This window comes from Equus caballus, chromosome 1 (assembly GCF_041296265.1).
Source record: "Equus caballus isolate H_3958 breed thoroughbred chromosome 1, TB-T2T, whole genome shotgun sequence".
In the NCBI taxonomy this organism is placed as follows: domain Eukaryota; kingdom Metazoa; phylum Chordata; class Mammalia; order Perissodactyla; family Equidae; genus Equus; species Equus caballus.
The window spans coordinates 151,099,023-151,118,462 of record NC_091684.1 but is presented as its reverse complement, the minus strand read 5'-3'; the positions used below and the strand labels follow the sequence as shown (position 1 = coordinate 151,118,462).

Here is a 19,440-nt window from a genome sequence, read left to right as displayed (position 1 = left end):
TCACTGTTTTTCCGTGCCACCCTTCCCTAAATATGTATAGGAAAAATGGTGAGGCAAAAACTACTACCAACCGTATACCTATTTCCTTTAATACATAACAATTCTGATAGTTTTTAGAACATGATAAGAGTAACTAAATCAATTTATAAAGACAGAATATAGATTTTTTTTAACTTTAAAGTTCAAGGCAACACTTTACAACAATTCCTAAGCAATGTCAGACCAGTAGCAGCATTGGCAAATGAGGAATTTTAGAAAGGGATTGAGAATTACTTGGAATTTTATTCATATTATTAAATTTATTATTATTTATTATTGTAATTTCATTATTTTAGTGGGTCAGCATATTAATATTTCTACCTAGAAAAAGTTATTGCATTTAACATAAAGAATAAAAATACATTTTCTTCTGATATTTTAGGATGGAATAGAAAGGTTAAAATAAACTAAATTGGGTCAAAATCATATACAAAATCTCCTCAAAGTATCGTGGAATAGAGAGTATGCAAAGCTTAGTAAAACTAAAAGAAGTTTATCTTAATTTGGTTAATTATAAACAGAAGAAAATAATATATGGTTCTTTAATATGATGATAATGCAAGTCATACCACGAATTTGCCACTGGCACACCTGCTTTAAAACTTTCTGCCTGGTTCCAACCATGCAACAGTTCCTAAACAGTGAAATGTTGTCATATTATATAATGCTTAGAAAACATTTTTACCGCTGACTCCCAATTGGAGAGAGAGATTATATGGCTTTGAGTTAATCTTTAAGGAATTATTTAATAAAAAGTCCAACACCACAAAGACACATTTTCTGTGCTAAGATTTTCCTTTGTGAGTCATTTGGATAATCTGTGATAAGAAGTCCCAAGGTCATTATTAGAGTAACAAATAGGAGTTCTGGTGTCTCAGCTCTGCTGGTCTGTAATAGGTGTTAGCTTTTTTTGTTTTGTTTTGTAAGATTAGCCCTGAGCTAACATCTGCCGCCAATCTTCCTCTTTTTGCTGAGGAAGACTGGCTCTGAGCTAAACATCTGTACCCATCTTCCTCTACTTTATATGTGGGACACCTGCCACAGCATGGTTTGACAAGCGGTCCTAGGTCCGCACCTGGGATCTGAACCAGCAAACCCCGAACGCCGAACCGGAATGTGCGAACTTAATCTAAGCTGCACTACTGGTCTGGCCCCAGGAATATGTATTATCTTACCAAAACATAATCAGCCCTTTGAAAACAGACTAAACTACCAAAATATAAGGCTCTCTGAAGAACAAGATTAATTTTATTAATTTACAGTAGGAAAGATTTGTGGTCTAAGGTTTGGACTGGGTCAGCTGCAAAGGAAACCCATTTTATTTAGTAAACCAACTTAGAAAAAAAATTACATAATGGAAAGTTTATTGAAGAATATTATCAGAGAAAAGTCAGAGATTCTTAAAGGATAGGCTAACTCAACTTAGTATCCTGATTTAATCTCTTTCCAACATCTACTTAAAATCTGTAATCAATTTCATGTACTTTCTGGAGACAAAGTGACAAAATCCTTTATCTCTCTTCTTTTTTTTTGAGGAAGATTAGCCCTGAGCTAACATATGCTGCCAATCCTCCTTTTGCTGAGGAAGACTGGCCCTGAGCTAACATCCATGCCCATCTTCCTCTACTTTATATGTGGGATGCCTACCACAGTATGGCTTGACAAGCAGTGCCATGTCCGCAGCCAGGATCCGAACCGGTGAACCCCAGGCCACTGAGAAGCAGAACATGCGATCTTAACCTCCATGCCACCGGGCCAGCCCAAAACCCTTTAATCTCTTAATCCTTCATTTTCTTAGATGTCAACCAAAGTCAAAGATTAATGCTGTTTTGCTCTTTTAAAGCACAGTTCAAATTACCTCTTACTCATGAATTTCACTCAAACATATTTATTTGAGCTGATTTTTAGCTAACTCACTCTTGTATCTTGTTTCTAAGCCATCCTAATGGTCCTCAGGGACTCTACACTAATGACAGATTACAGTACTTGAGACCTTATCTTTCCATTCTCGACTTCTACGTGCCAATGGTGTACGTGAAGCTGAGGAAACTTCCTGAGGTCCTGGTGAAGCATAACGGGCATCGTTACAGCTGTATTCCAATGTTGTGAGCATTCCAGTATGATACACATTTATTCTGATACTGAACTTATCTCACTGATACTTCCCATTTTATTAATTATCCAAAATTGGCAGTTATTTTTTCAAAATTATACTGGAAAAGTGGATATATCTTCTATGGTAAATGAAAAACAGGTGATTTATGTGATAACTGGGCAGGTTTGTGAAGGAGTGGGCCTCTGGTTTTGATAACAACCAATGTTGTACATCTTTATGATTATGATCCACAAGTATAAATATTATTGGGAAAAGAAAACTTTAAATAAATGAGCAGACACCCCTAGGCTTTTTCTGTCAAAGAATGAAACATTGATCAGGCTCTTGACTGAAGTTTTCACGCTTACAATGGAGTAAGGCTAAATAACCTTTCGTGAACAAACTGGACTAATAACGAATGGGCTATATTTAGATCCCTAAAAAAGTATGACTTCCCTACCTCTGTTGTTTCTCAATTACATAGAATTCCCTTTCACAATTTTTACCAATAACAAAAGACACTGTTACTAATGTCCTTGAAAACCTAGAAAGTGGGAGAAAGGGATATTAGGAGAGAAAGCAATTGGGCCAGGTGGTAAGCTAGGAAATTCCAGGGAGACCAAAGCTGTCTATTTCTATACCTATTGCAATTTGTATTCCTCAAAGGAAGACCTAACATGAAAACTCAGATCTGACTCCATATTTGATACCATCACTGTAAAGGATAGACTTGCATTGCTAGCCACTTCCTCCCTCTTTGTCTTCTGGAAAAGGGCAGATACTAATCCTACACCAAAACTTGGTATCATTTTTGCAGTTGAAAGCTTATTTTATCCTCAATCCATTGGAATAAAAAGTGCTCAAAACTGTGCTCTAATTCCCCTTAGCTATCTTGTTCTCCACTGAAACATTAGCATGGAGTCAGAAATAGCCAGTATTCTAAAGAGTCATGGGATTAGGAAAAAAATGGTCCAAAGACAAACCAAACAGGAGAAAGGGGGTAAAAAGGCCTCACAGAAGGCTTAAGTCACCAAACTTTCACCTGTACTCTACTGAGATGAGGATCACATGTGAAGGGAACCCTTGTGGCACAGTGAACACTTGAGAATTTCTGTGAACTTAGCAAGATATGGAATTACAATGTTTTACCATTTTTTCAAATCACAGAGAAAACACTAAATTTTCAGCACCATCTTCAAATGCAAAAGAGAATATCTATTGTTACAGCAAGCTCAGAAAGAAGGTGTAAGGTAACCTTTCAACTTTCAACTTCAACTTTCAAGGTATATTAGTCTCTAATCAGCCTGCAATTTTCTCTTAGGAAATGCTTTGGATTTTCAAGCATTGTGTCAAAGCAGTCCTAAATCTCTTTAAACTTAAAGATCCTTGTTAATAAGTTGGTTGATTTTAGCAGAAAAAGACAATTTAAAAAATACTTGCCATATAAGGAGAGGGAGCATTATCATCTGAAACACTGTAGAACGACACTTCAACTGGAAGAGTCAAATGCGTGGGGCAGAAAACACCACTTGCCCCTACCTCGGCAGTAAAACCATCAACAATGCCGAGAGGATCTAAACGATAGTTCAAGACAGATTCCTGGAAGACAAAATAATTTTTAAGAAATGAATTAAAAAGGTAACACATTCATTATGTTTTCTATTTAAAGAAATACATTACTATGCTTTCTGGCACTAGAGAAGTGGTTGCTACCATCGCCACGCCCTCATTTTGGGTGTCCATCTGACCTGAAATCAACCCCTCCCCCTTCAATCTACCATCCCATAAAGTTTGGCCTTCTCTCACTATTCCAACCCATGCTGAACTCTCCTTGACCTTCAACATTAGTTAGACCTAATTGTGTAATATGTTATTCTTATCTCTGTAAATAAAAATATGCTCTACCAGAGCAGGTATAACAGCAGAGATTTTCTTATCCCTTGCAGTGCTTATTCATGATGCTGGCCACGGAGAAAACAGTCGAAAACTTGCTAACACATCATATACAGAAGTTCCACCAAAAGATAAAGCCATTTCTAACTTGAACTGAGAAATAGTTGCTTCTTAAAAAAATACTGCTGGGGCCAGCCCAATGACGTAGTGGTTAAGTTTGCTCGCTCCGCTTCGGCAGCCTGGGGTTCGTGGGTTAAGATCCTAGGAGCGGACCTACACACTGCTCATCAGGCCATGCTGTGGTGGCCTCCCATGTACAAAATAGAGGAAGACTGGTACAGATGTTAGCTCAAGGCCAGTCTTCCTCAACAATAACAACAAAAATATTTCCAATCAAAATTTTCAAAAAAAAAACAAACCTGTTTTATGTGACATGTTTTATTGTTTAGTTTCACTTAAAAAACAGTAAATGTTCATTACAAAAAAACTTAAAAGTACAGAAGCACAAACAGTAGAGAAGCTCTTTATTCATTTCTCTCAAGGTTCCTTGCTGGGATAACCACTTTAACAATTTAGTATTTACCTTTCCAGGTATAAAAAACATTTTAAACCTTTCGTAAGCTCTCTTTTTTAGACATATAGCAACACATATATGCATATTTCATGAAATGTGAGTAGCATTTCTTTGATTTGGTCATTCTTTGAAAAAGAAAACACTGCAAGCCCTCATGAGTCTAGTGGTCTGTGTACTCTAAATTTGAAATAGTGACACAAGCAATTCTAAAGTCCCCTGGTCAAACAGATAAGACCAAGAGACCTATGTTACAACCAACCTTCTTTATTCTCCTCCTGCTCCTCAAGCAATCCAATCCATAGCCTATTGATTTGACCTCTCAGTCTCATGGCCTTGGCTCTCTCCTCCACCATCACTAACTTAGCTCAGATCCTTACAACCTCTCCTCCGAACAAATGCAACATCTTCTAATAGTCATTCCATCTCTGGTGTATCCTCTGTATTACTGAGAGTTGTTTTTCTTTTCTTTTCTTTTTTTTTAAAAGTCTTATGTCACTCACCAGGTTAAAAACTTGGTTTCCTGCTTTCTATAGGATGAAGTCAAATCTTCATAGCATGGCATCTAAACCCCTCCCTACCTTTCTTGCCTCATTTCTCCCCACTTGCACACGAAGTCTCATGCTCCAGTTCCAATTGGTGCTTTCCAACATCACCATGTTCTTTTACTACCTTTGCAAATGTAGTTCCCTCTGTCTAGAATCCCTTGCCACTCCCTACACAAATTTCTTGGCAAATGCTACTCATCCTTTGTAACCAAGCTCAAGCGACAGTTCCTCAGTAAAGCTTTCCCCAATTCCTTCAGCAGAGAGAGTGGGTATATGAGGACTGAGGAAACTTCTGCCACAGTGCTAATTACTTGCTTTTATAAATTATTTACATCTCCAGTAGATCATAAATTTCTCTAAGGCAAAAAACATAATCACTTAGCTTTGTATTCCTAGTATACAACATGACGCATAGTAGGTACTCAATAAATGTTTCTTAAATAAGAAAAATATTCTAAAGATGTATAAAATTTACATAGTAAGAACACATACAAAAATGCTTATGGATAAGGCCAACGACCCATATTAGTTTCTCTCTTTATTCAGATTTTTTTGACTTTAAATTAATATACTAGGATGCATGCTAGGCACTACTCAGTTCAAAACAACAAGAAAAGGAAATAGAAAGCATATAGATTACAAAGCAATAAAACTGTCCCTATTTGAAGATGATATGAGCGTCTATGTAAAAAATCCCAAAGAATCTAAAAAAAAATCAATAAAATTATTAAGTTGAGCAAGGTCATAGGCAATTATATATATGTATATATACACATACATATATACACACATATAAAATCACTTAAATATACAGCAGTGAAGAATTGGGAATTAAAAACTCTTTAAGTATAATTTACAATATCACCAGAAAATACAAAATAATTAAATATAAATCTACAAAAATATGTCTAAGACCTGTATGCTGGAAACTACGAAACACTGATGAAAGAAACCAAAGAACAGCTAAATAAATGTGGAGATATACTGTGTTCATCTATCAAAAGATTTAATATTCTTAAGATGTTAATTTTCCATAAATTGATCTATATCAACCCAATCCAAACAAAATCTTAGCAGCTCTTTTGTAGAAATAGACAAGCTAATTCTAAAATTTATATGAAGAAGGACAGGAACTAGAATAGTTAAAGCAATTTTGAGAAAGAACACCACATTAGAGGACTCACATTACCTGATGTCAAGACTGGAATAATTGGACATTCATATTCATAAAAATGAACCTTGACCATACACTTCATGTCACATATATAAAAATAACTCAAAACAGATCATAGATTTAAATATAAGAGCTAAAACAATAAAACTCCTAGTACAAAAGTTTTGTGACCTTGGGGTTAGGTCAATGGTTCTCAACCAGGGGACACATGTCCACGTTCAGGGACCTTTTTGGTTGCTATGACTAAGGGCAGGGTCTTACTAGAATCTAGCAGGTAAAGCCCAAAGATTCTGCTAAACATCCTACTATGTGTAAGATAGATTCCATAACAAAGAAGTATCTGGCCCAAATATCAAGACTGCCAAGGTTGAGAGGCCTTGGGTTAGGAAAAGATTTTTTAGATACAACATCAAAATCAAGATCCCTAAAAGAAAATAATAAATTGGACATCAACAAAATTTAAATCTTTTGCTCTTCAAAAGACACTTACAAAAATATAAATCTAAGCCTCAGACTTGGGGAAAATATTTGGAAAACATATGTGCTTACTTGGGAAAGCAAAGCTAAATGGTAAAGCACAGAAAAGAGGTTCAACAGTATTAGTCATTAGAGAAATAGAAATTAAAACCACAGTACAATAGCACTATACACCCACTGGAATGGCCCAAATTAAAAAGACTGACCATTGCAAACCTTGGCAAGGATGTGGAGGAAGTAGAACTCTCAAACACTGCTGGTAGGAATTAAAAATGGTACAACTACCAGTTATAACCCAGTTTGGCAGATTCTTAAGAAGTTAAACAGACATTTACCATATGCAGACACTCCATCTTTAGGTAGTTACTAAAGAAAAATGAAAGCATATCCACACAAAAACTCATACATGAATATTCATAGCAGCTTTACTTAGCCAAAAACTGGAAATGACCCAAATGTCTAAAATCAGGTGAATAAATAAACTATGGTATGTCCATATAACAACAATAACAAGGAATGAACTCTTGATACATAGCACAACATGGACATTCTCAAAATAATGATGGTGAATGAAAGAAGCCCTTGACCTCAAAGAAGGAGTAAATAGTGAATGACTCTACTTACATAAGATTCTAGAAAATGCAAGCTATTTTATAGTGATAGAAAGCACTGGGATTCCCTCAGGTGGGAGAAATAACCTACTTCTAATGGCTGTCAATATCGTGCTAGACTAAAGTGATAGAAGAAGAGAATCACAGGATGGATGAGGACAAGGTTTTTGGAGAAAACATTAAATGGTAGCAAGAAAAAGTTAATAGCTAGCCACAGAAATCAGATGGAGAGCCTTCTACTTAGGTGTTACTCTGGGTCAATGTTTCTAGACTAGAGCCCCACAAATAATGTCAAAGTATCACAATTCTCCTCAACAACATTGCAGGGTAAGGCTTTGCCCCGTTTCAGGAAACAAGACCAATGTGTCAGTTTAGCAATTTAATTCTATTCTCTCCCCCATTTTTTAATTGCCATAGAGAGTCAAATTCACTAAGTAGAATAAATATCATCTATAATAAACTGGAGAGAGCATCAAAATCATTACAAATTTAAGGAGGATCCATGGGTTGGACAGTCTCAGAACTTCCCTGTATTTCTCTACTCAAGTCATGTGGAAATGTGTGCATATCTGCACAAACAGAATCCCGTGAAAAGAACAAGGTACTGATATTTTAACGATCTTCTCTTTTCTAAAGTTTTCACACATCAGATGCTCTCTTTTTCCCCTTATAAATTTTCTTGTTATACAAAGGTTACAGAGTACCTGACCCTCACAATGGCCTTATGCAATTTTAAATTGATGACAAAGAATAGAGAGTTTAACATCTCTGAACTGGTACCTTAAAAGTAACATGGAAAAGAGATCAACTTATCATAAAATATCTTTTCTTTTTATTTCCACTAAAATTTTGAAAGATAGCCTCAAAATTAAAATATTGCTTTCAATAAAGCATACTGTTAATATATCAAACCACAACTCCAGTAATGCTATGTAAATTAAAAATACAAATTTTAAATTATTTTCCTGTAAAAAACTCACCAATTAAAATCACTTCTAAAATGTCATTTACAGGTTCACGTTTAAGGTTGTTTTCTAATTAAAGACAACTAAACCCATAATACTTGATCCCAAGTAGAAATACGGATATTAAATAAAGTAGCACATGTATCAGAGACTCTTTACCATTTGATTTTTTAAAAATAATCTTATTTTAGAATAGATTAAGTTTCACAGAGAAGTTGCAAATATAGTACAAAGAATCATTTGATTTTGAAACTTAACCTCCTTGATCATGAAGGGGCTGTTATCAGCCCACCATCATCCTTCCTGGGTCCCTGAGCCAATTTTACAGGGTAAGAAGGTATGATCAAGTCAATCCTCTGGCCAGAATAACCAATACCTCGAACCAACCTGATTTCACCTGAGTCCTCTCTCTCCTCTCCCAGCTACCCAATTCTAAGATGTCACTGCCAACCATTCTCCCAGCTTCACGTCTCATGGAAAGGAAAGGAAAGGAAAGAAGGGGATTTCAAGGCTCGGGAAAAACATAATCCATTCATTTATTTCCCTTTCACAAACAAATGACGTAAATGACACACTGGATCTAGGTTAAGAAAGGTCAACTCTTAAAATAGTTTCAAAGAACATTACCTCAAAATTTCCCAAGAGACTAAGGCTTGTTATAGGTGGAGCACTAGAACTCAGAAATGGTCTTTCATGAATATTTGGATCATCTGCAATATTTAAACATGGTCGAGGACTAGTAAAAAAAAAAAAAAAAAACAAATCAGCAAGTAGACACATTAGCCACAATATTTTCTAATTTAGCAAGAATCTGATCAATTTTACTTAAACTACCATAATAAAATTTAATCTAATCAAATTTTAAGATATGACATATCTTGTTTAAAATTTCTGATTAGATTTTATAAATTTTCTTATAATATTTGATAAAGAATATATATAACATCCTAGAAGTTTTCAAGGTGGAATTTATAACATATCACAGTGACATCTACTGAAAATAGATAATAATGCAGTCTTCTATATCAACCTGCATTTTCAGTTAAAAATGAGAATACAAAGGCAAAATTATGTGACTGAAGACTATAACGAGAATGTTATTTGTTAACATGGAACAAGTTGCCAAAGCTTTTCTGCAAAGGAGTGTAAAGCAAAGGAGGAGGTGAATGACCAGAAATCTGCAAACCCACTCAAACGTTAAAACCAATGTTTTAACATGATTTATTACGACCAATGTATAGTGGCTATTCATTGTCTTACTTTCACCCTCACCCATCCTTGGTAACTGTGTGTGTGAAATTATATTGAAAATGATAACCAACTGGAAAGGAAGATTCCTGTTAAAATTTTGATTTTTAGAGTCAATATTATTTATTGTGGAAGACCAGAATTTTGTGTAATACTGTTTCATATCCACAAGTGAATTTTATGATAAATACCTTCTAGATGACAAGCTTTTCAGATGCAGTAAAGAAGAATCCAGATCAAAGCAACCTGATTGTGTCTTTCTTTGAGGAACCTAAGGTCAAAATAATCATTTGTGATATTTAAAAAGACTGTAATTTTTTCTTGATAGCACACTTTTCAAAAGAAAGCTAAGCATTATCTTAAATATCATAAAATTCTCCCATAACAGCTTACTTAAAATCATGCTCTTTTATTACATATTATTCTTATGTTCTCATTTTATTAACTAGTATAGAAAAAACAGCTGATTAATAAAAGCACTTTTACTAGGTTTTGATTTTTTAAGAAGCAGTTTTTCTAAAACCAAATCTTACGTGGAATCCCAATATATAATATAACCAGAATTTTCAACCACCATTGTATATCAGATTACATTTAAGACAAACCGCCATCTAGCTCAAAATATAATAAGAATGAAAGACTCAAGTGTAAATTAAAGATAAAGTCATTTACAACATGCAAGTTAGCTTTGTTTCTAGAATTAATAGTAAATATATATAAAGCATCTGAGTGATTAGTCTAATTCGGTGACTAAGAAAAAACAGATGATACTGAAAGTCTAAACAACCTCAATTTTTTTTTCTTTGGAGGAAGATTAGCCCTGAGCTAACATCTGCTGCCAATTCTCCTCTTTTTGCTGAGGAAGACTGGCCCTGAGCTAACATCCGTGCCCATCTTCCTCTACTTTATATGTGGGACCCCTACCACAGCATGGCTTGACAAGCCTTGCCATGTCAGCACCCGGGATCCGAACTGGTGAACCCTGGGCCGCTGAAGCACACTTAACCACTGTGCCACTAGGCTGGCCCCAAACCTCAATATTTTTGAGAGTTATACAAGTGCACAATTCTATTGTTTTTCAGTCAAACTTAATGTGAAATTTTCCATCTAAACTCTAACATCTTCAATTCTAGAAAGGTCTCTACCTTCATTTCTTCCATTATCTCATTTTCCTTATTCCATCTTCTCCTCCTTTTGGAATTTCTGCTAGACTTATATTGGACATCTCAGGTTATCCTCCATGACTCTTTCAGATTTTAACATCTCTGTTCTTTTCCCACTTCATTCTAGTTGCTTTAACATCTGTCTATCCATTCACTAAATCTCTATTCAACTGATTCTAGTCCACTGTTTAACCCATCTCTATATGTATGCACACTTGTATGTGTGTATATTTCAATTATAATATTTTTCATATTTAGAATTTCTATTTAGCTCTTTTTGAAATCCACATGTTCTTTCATCTCAATCTCCTGTTTTTGCTCTCTTTGACCTCTTGGAACATTTTAAAAACAGAATTATTTTTAAAAATTTTATTTTTCCTTTTTCTCCCCAAAGCCCCCTGGTACATAGTTGTGTATTTTTAGTTGTGGGTCCTTCTAGTTGTGGCATGTGGGATGCTGCTTCACATGGCTTGATGAGCAGAGCCATGCCCGCGCCCAGGATTCGAACCGGTGAAACTCTGGGCCACTGAAGCCAAGAGCGCAAACTTAACTACTTGGCCACAGACCAGCCCCTAAAAACAGAATTATTTTTGACTTTCTTTCAGATTGCTCTGATAACACGATTTCTAAATGTGAATTTTCCCACTTCCTCCAGCTTATTTTTTTAAGATGCTTTCTAATTTATTTTCTCTGAGGTCATCTTCAGCAAAAGTTATCTTCCATGAAAATAAATCTTTGGTGCCACGGGTTATAAATGTGGGATAGTTTCATGTTTCCTTGGCTGGGACCCATTGGATTTCACAGATTTCAATTCAGTTTTATGGTTATTTCTTAGCTAGATGTTTCTGAACCTCATAGACAGTACAAATTCAGAACCCCTCGCACGGGTGGCTTAGACTTAGACTCAAATTCTTTTGGGGGCTTCTTTTCCCATCTACTTCACACCTCCCTGTTACACTCGAGTAAATAGGTGAATTTTATTCTCCTCTCTCATTTCTAGAAGGGTAGTCTTCCCCTGTTTTTAGTTTTATGGAGAGTTTGGTTTTAGGCCCCAGCTATGATTGGTACAGATTTGCAGCCTTGACTCCTGTCCCAGCAGGGCCCTTAACCCCTGGCACTATATTAGGTTCAGCTATCCTAGAGGGCCATAATTTATCTCAAATTAGTATTTGGAGATTTACCTCTCTTGCTCTTACACTATATTATGTATTTAGAAGTTCTATTGTATTTTACCCAGGATTTCTGTGTTTGGGAAGCAGGAGGGGTCTTCTTGTATCAACTCAGTCTACCATATTGAACAATAGTCTGTAGTGCTTTTTACACCACCATGACACTGCCATTTTTTTCTCTGGTCACTTGGGCATTTTGAAAGCACCTCGCAGGTAGGTCAAACATTTGGGGTTATTTTAAATTGCTTGGAATTCAACTCTAAAATAAAAACCTAAATTCAAGTTATAAATTTAAATTATAGATCTCTCATTCACAAATTATTTTTGAAGATGCCAGATATTGTATCTTTTGAGTTTATTTAAAAAACCAGACATAAGACAACAAAATAATCTTATGTCAGTAGCAAAATATATATGTTTCTAGTTCTGCTATAGTACTGGCCACTTATCTCAGGTTTAACTGAAATGGCAGCTATGGTAACTAACTACTGAATGCTTACTGTGTGTCAGGAATGATACTGAGCATCCGCAAAACACTAAGGTAAACATTATCACACCCTTTTTACAGATGAGGAAACTGAGACTCAAAGAGATTATATGACTCACTGCTCACCTAGTAACACAGCTAGGGTGAGGTCAGGGTGACTCCAAAGTGATGCTCTTAACCATCACACTCAGATCTATAAACCTATTTGTAGATGTAGAGTGGGGAAGTGTATACGTCTCAGAATAACATTATTTAGTGCCTGGGTTCCAAGTCAAAGACAGCCATGAATTTGATTCCCAGATGACCCAACTGGTGCTGTCAACCAGCTTCAGTACTGGGATACAAATCTATTTCTAGGAAATCCACTTGACACTATTTTCTTTACATTTAGTAACAATTAAAATGCTAGACAAAAGAATTTCAGAGAAATTTTATAATCCCAATACAATAAATTTCATTTTTATTTATTTTTTCAGCCTTTTCCCATATTAATACCTAGCTGTTAAATGTAGCAAAAAATAAAATGTTTCCCAACTGAAAATTTATCTTAAAGGTATTTAAATCTTTTTCAATTACGGATAACATGATTTACAAACATTTTAGATGTTTGCAAGTTCCAAACATGAGATAAGAGAAAAACACTTACGGGACTTGAAAGAAGAGGCAATCCAGTTCGAGGATGAAAGGCTCTGGTCGAGATTCCATCTAAGGAATGAAAATTATGTTTCTGCCAGACACTTGAATGTTTCAGTGGTATAGTCCTCTGCTAGGAAAAAAAATTAGATTTTAATCGTAATATTTAAATATTTTCTCATTTTAAACTTAGACTTATTCCTAATATGTACTGAGGTATTACATCCTTGGTGGTGAAGCTAATGATCTGTATATCTTTACCAGTACATACAAGCATATATATATATATATATATACACACACACACACACACACACACACATATATATATAGACACTTGAATCAGAAAACAGTGTCTAAGAGTTTTTTTCTAACATGCTGAATAGACTCAAATATTCTAAAGAATGTATGTCCAAATACAATTGCCTTATAAACATATGGTCATATTTATAAATACTTACAGTCTAGCATCTAATAAGCTAATATTTGATTCTTTTAATTTGTGGGAAAAACAACTACTCACAGGTAGAAAAAATAGCATAATATTCTAAAATACTAAACTATGTCAATATCAAGAGCCATTCTCACACTATGTAATGTGGTGGGACATGATACAGAAATATAATAAATATGAATTTAAAAATATATCTAATGCAGTCATAGTACTGTTTTTGAAGTGATACAGGAAACAGGCAAATTCTTAGGAATTTAGGCAAGTTTATACCCAAAGATCAGAAATTCATAAAAACACATGGATAAAAATCAGGAAGGACTAATTTGGGTCCTGGCTCTACCATTTACTAGCTTTATGACCTGGGGTAAGTTACTCAACCTCTTCAGGCCTATGGTCCTCATCTGTAAACCAGAGTTAGTAACAGTGCCCAACCTCATAGTGTAGTGGAAGAATTAGGTAAGCCAACATGTGGGAAATATTCAGGAGAGTGCCTGGGCACATAAGTATGACTACATTTAAAACAAGTACAGGAGAAAAGGAATCTTAGTGGCTTGAAAAATACTATGGCCAAATTAAGCCTCCCTGTTAGGTACCAGAAAGGATCATGAAAAGCTAATATTCTTAAGGCCAGGCTAGGTTTTTGTGACAATTACAGTTTTAGGAAATTGGAAACTACTGTTTGATTAAACCTCCATGTTAGAGAGATGAGCTCTTCTGCTGAAAAATATAAATTGGAAACATGGCACAACTGTAAAACTCTAACGTCTGGCAGAGTAATCTGAGTGATAAAGAAGATCAACCAAGGTCATTCAGATTTGGATCAAAACAGTTAAGAAGTAGTTTTCCATATAATTGAGACATAAATTTGTCATACTACTTGGAGAAATAGAGGAGATTTGAGCCTAAACATTTTCTAAAGTTAAAAAGTGGTTTGGTGGAAAGTCAAATAAAATGGAAGTAACTTAAATATCTTTTATTTATATAGTGCATTAAAGGTTTACAAAATATTTTAAAATCTATTATTTGTCATCACAAAAGAGATTTATCATTTCTTATTTTAAAATTGAGGAGACTGAGGTTTTTAGAAGTTACGTGACTTATTCAGTGCCACTCAAGGCCCAAATTGTGAAGTCAGGGCTGGAGCCCAAGTATTTTGACCAACAGCCTAGTGATTTCGCTATAGATACTCCTAAAATCTCCCAACAGTAACCCAACGAGCATACTGCTTATACTAGGCCAGAGCTGCTAACAAACAACATGTTAACCTAACGTGAGTTCCATTTCTGATTCTTATTTATTCTCCAGCAATTGTTCATAGTGTTGAAGTAAAAAAGGGCAACAGGAAGAATTTACCTAGCATTTGCTCTTAAGTGGGTGGGTTCTTTGCAAGAATGTCCATACTAGTTCTGTAGCAGGTTTACTATATCAGACTGTGCGTTCTATAGATAATAGCCACCCTAGGCCTTTAGAACTAGATCACCTACAAACAAAAGTCAAACCATAACAAATGTCTGAGAATTATGTTTGAAACATCAGCTATTACCTACCAACACCTCTGTATTTTTCAGTCGTTCACATGTAGACAAACAGTCTTTTATGCTCTTTCTCTGGGAACAGTTTTGAGATTTTTCATCAGTTGGATCTTCTTTTTTATCCTGTTCATTTTTCAACTGGTCTGGCTTTTTGCATTTGAAACTTTCATTATCTTTATTGAGATAATTTTCAATACTATTGAGTTGAGTATTAGGCCTTTTTGAGTCTTTATTTGAGCACTTGTTTTCATGTTTGTTCAAATATCCTGATATTTTCAACATAGTAACTTTCATTTTCAAGTCATTTTTTTTTGAATTATCAAATTGGTGATTGTTAAAAGATTCTGGATTACAATTTTCATTTATTATTATTTTTTCCTTACATTTATTTGCACAAATCTGTTTGTCAATACCGTTGCAATATGAATACTGTTTATCAATTCCATTGCTTATTTCTTGCTCCTTAAATTGACACTCGGAAAGTGTATTTTCCAATCTGATTGTCAAATCTAAGTTATTTTCTTTGCAATGAGACATATTTGAGGGAGTCAGTAAACTAGTGGCTTTGCTCTGTGTCTCTTGACATGTACTTTGGATGATTTCACCAGGATTGTCCTGATACAGATGTCTTGTTTGAGGTTTCAAAGAGGACTTGGCTTTACTACTGCATTTAAAAGAACTAAAAGATTTATTAGGTATTAAGTTTTTCCCTTCACTGCTATCTTCTAACAAGGAAAATTTCGCATTAGAAATGGAAACAGAGGCATAATCCTTGTTCTTCTTCAACAAATTTTTGTCTTCATACGAACTCCTAAACACTTTAGAAGGAAGCGAACTGGAGTCATGCATTTTGAATGACTGCCGGGGCATGTGCGATGCCGCCGGATCAATATGCTCCAAGTGTTGAGCAATCCTTGCAATAACGTCTTGCCGCTCCTGGAATAACGAGTCTATCAAAGGATTAGTCTCACCAACAGGCTGACGAGAATAAAGACCATTAGAAATGCAACCCTCACTTCGAGGAGTTTCTGGTTTTACTCGAATTTTCCCTTCATTGGTGTCTTCTGAGGAGGTAAGCTCTGGACTACCAAAAGAAATGGAGAAAGCTTCTTTACATCTTCTCACATTTTCATTTTCTTGTGAAACCCGGAAAAACCTTGAATTAAGTGAACTAGATTCTTGCGCATTAAATGGATGTCCAGAAACATGTGAAGTACTTGGATCACAATGAATCAAATGCTGCGCAATTCTCGCAATAACTTCTTGTCGCTCCTGAATTAAAGAGCCTATTAGAGGATTAGTCTCACTGACTGACTGCCAGGAACTCTGGCGGCTAGAGACACTGGAATCAATCATTGAAAATGATTTTAAAGTTCTCACTGATGTTTCCTGTGACTTTTTGTCTCCTACACCACTGAAGCCCAGAATACTGGCTTGAGACGTTCCATAGTCAGATTTACTGCCAGTACCCGGATACAGTTTGACATTTTTGACAGCTGCAGTATATTCTGGAGTTGTACCATTCTTTGCATGTAGTACACTTTCAGGTGCCAGGGTCCAAGTTTGTTTGCTACACAGACGCTGTGAACTGTTTGTACCACATTGTTCTGCTTCATTAGAACCACGGTGCTGATGGGTTTTAAGTTCATGGTCTTGAATTCTTTTCTCATAAAGGCCAATGTTAGCGTGAATACTACAGGTCAAAACTGGGTAATTAGATTGTCTGGGCAAGGACTGAACGCTGACTTTCAAGGCCACATTGTGAGAAACGTTGGGAACAGGAAACACATGCTCAATTGGAGTCTGTGAAAAATTCCACTGTAGGTCTACATCAGCAGCACTGATTCTAGAATCACACAGAAAAATACCGAATCAATGGATCATAAAATTTATATCATTACTGCATATTAAAAAATTTTTAAAGTCATATACTTATCTTTGTTTGCATTAATTACTATTGAGGTTTTACTTTTAGTTACTTTACCATGCATGTCATTCTGATAAAACCAATGTAAGTAGTGCAATAGATTATGCATAGAATAGAGATGATCTTCTCTTTAAGAACACTAGATCCCTTAAGCATTAAAGCTAAAGACTATGACTTAAAATTATTTGTCAAAACAGAAAAACAAGGACTTTGTATTTAGTACTAAATAAATGGACCCAGCTAATTCTATTGTGCAAGGTGCTTAAGAGATATTCTCTCTCATGGCCACCTGCCTAAAGAGACAACTAGTTGTTCAGTAGCCTGTTTATAGTTTTCAAGATGCCAAAAATTATGTCCACCATTGTGGAAATTCAGCAGCCCAGAAAGTTTTTCCACTTTATTTATAATGGCAGCACAAGTCCATCGTTGGTTCTCTAAAGTAAGCTTAAAAGTTTTCTAAAAACTATTCTACACCCAAGAAGCAAAATTCGTACTGATTCACATCTAAATTTCTCTAACTTGTTTTGAGACAAACTTCAGTAAATTTTATCCACTTACACTTAGAAATAAAGGAAATAAACTACTTAAAAGGTAAAATATCATTCAGCAGCTAACCAATGCAGTTGAATATACACTCGTTTTTTTTGCCCTAGACATACCTGTAAAGAATATTTCGTGGAATAGCACCATGAGAAACACTCAGCCAAGCACTTAATTGAGAGAAAAACACAAATGAGCGGACAGCCAATAGAAGAGTCTTCTCCTCAATAAATCGATCGCCACTCCTAAGGGAAGTAAAAAAGCAGCATCTAAACATCAGCAAATACAAAAGACAGAATTTTAGAAAGAAAGAAGCTGAAATAAACATATCACTCGAGATGCGTGCTTTCAAAAGGATAGGAGTGCCTATACCGGTGTCAGGTGAAGTCACTTAAGTACTAATATTTCTAAATTTTACTACATAAATAGAAAGATTCAAAGATATATTGTTAAAATAATTTATAGAAAGTAACGGAAAACCAAATTTACCAAGAATAACTAGAACTCAATTCAACAACTTACTGTCGGGGAACTGGCTCCAGTCTCCATCTCTCTAACAGCAATGCATCTTGCTTAATCGCAGGATCATGCAGATCAATTCCCTCCGTGGTGGGCCCATCATCGCTGTAGCAGCAGTCTGGTAGGAGCATCACTTCCACCATGATGGGAAGGTTATTCTTCCACAGCAATGTGACCTCAGACCTGGTTCTTCTGGCTTGGCGACACTTAGAGAAAATGAACATAACCAAAATGTCTCAATAACCCACCCAATTTTGTTTAAATTTGAAAATTATAAAGTCCCTACATCTGTATGAGAAATGAGTCATCTAGTGGAGGGAGCTTTGCTCAGGCTTGTCTCTTTAGGTTCCCTCATTAAACAATAGAGTACCACCCGTGAGCTCCAGAGTGTTGGGATTAACTATTGAACAACAGTCATGATGCAAATCTTCTTGGGACGGATACCTTTGCTCTGTCTGGTAGAGAAAGAGCTGCCATACACAATGTCTGGCAGGCCTCAAGGTGGCCCAGCCTTGCCTTGTTTGTTAACTGCATCATCATTACAGAGGAAAGGTTCACTCTAAGTGAAGACCAAAATATTAAAAACTTATTTTAATTAAATGCTCAAAATAGACAAGATTTTAAAAGTTTAAAATTTTGGACTATATTTAAGAAACTAAATGGGAGAAAAATCCTTATAGCAAATTATACACTACCTACAAAATAATTACTTTTAACAGTATTATACAAAAACATTAATATGATAGCAAATAGTATTCGCCCACGGGGGAAAAAAAAAGGAATATAAGTGGGAAATTGGTTAATGTGGGGAAAAATAATCATCAACATCAATCTAGTAGATAAATAAGAACATAAAGTGGATGAGCCAGGACTGAGACTCTAAAAATAAAGAAAGTTAAATCACAGTAGCAAAGATAACCTTAGATCTGGTGTGTGAGCAGGCAGGTATGAAATTGGCTGCCCACCTGCCTTCTGATCGGCAAAGCTACCTACTGTGCCATCAAGAGCTGCATTTAAGAGCCAAAGTTATTAGCTATCACCCAGGATTAGGCTTCTTTGTTTTATGGTTTGGGCCAATTTTATACTTAAATGTAAACATTATAATTGTGATGTAACAAAGGTAAGGACAGAATTTAAACTAGTTAATATAAGGAGAAATAAAAAGCATTCAACACACAGTTCTCACCTGGGCCAGCTTGTCACTACACTCATGTTTGGTAGTTACTGGGTAACAGGACTGTGCTGGAGGGCAATGGAAACTTTCCGTGCGACCTTTCACAGAACATTCAGGTGTTCGTCCTTCTGTTATTAACAAGGCCAAAGAGACCAAGAACTCTTCTGCATCATATTCAAAATATTCATCAAGAGTATCTGGTATTTAAAAAAAAGAAAAAA

At 35.5% G+C, this 19,440-nt stretch overlaps 1 protein-coding gene across 37 annotated transcripts in view; it reads right to left on the bottom strand.

Annotated features, from left to right (window-relative positions):
- Positions 1–19,440, bottom strand: part of ATOSA (atos homolog A) — a 109,382-nt gene that overhangs the window by 7,659 nt on the left and 82,283 nt on the right. For 22 of the 37 annotated variants that reach the window (XR_011440040.1, XR_011440039.1, XR_011440042.1 and 19 more), the window contains 8 exons: positions 19,232–19,416; positions 18,049–18,251; positions 17,646–17,771; positions 15,075–16,905; positions 13,087–13,206; positions 9,813–9,892; positions 9,001–9,109; positions 3,575–3,733 (listed from right to left, as the gene is read on the bottom strand). Coding sequence is in view for 27 of the 37 variants with exons in the window: in XM_023617203.2 (XP_023472971.1) it covers positions 3,575–3,733; positions 9,001–9,109; positions 9,813–9,892; positions 13,087–13,206; positions 15,075–16,905; positions 17,646–17,771; positions 18,049–18,251; positions 19,232–19,416 (2,813 nt within the window). In the remaining 10 variants the exon portion in view is untranslated. The remainder of the gene's footprint in view (positions 1–3,574; positions 3,734–9,000; positions 9,110–9,812; positions 9,893–13,086; positions 13,207–15,074; positions 16,906–17,645; positions 17,772–18,048; positions 18,252–19,231; positions 19,417–19,440) is intronic. The other 15 variants (XR_011440045.1, XR_011440044.1, XR_011440038.1 and 12 more) reach the window with 1 other exon arrangement.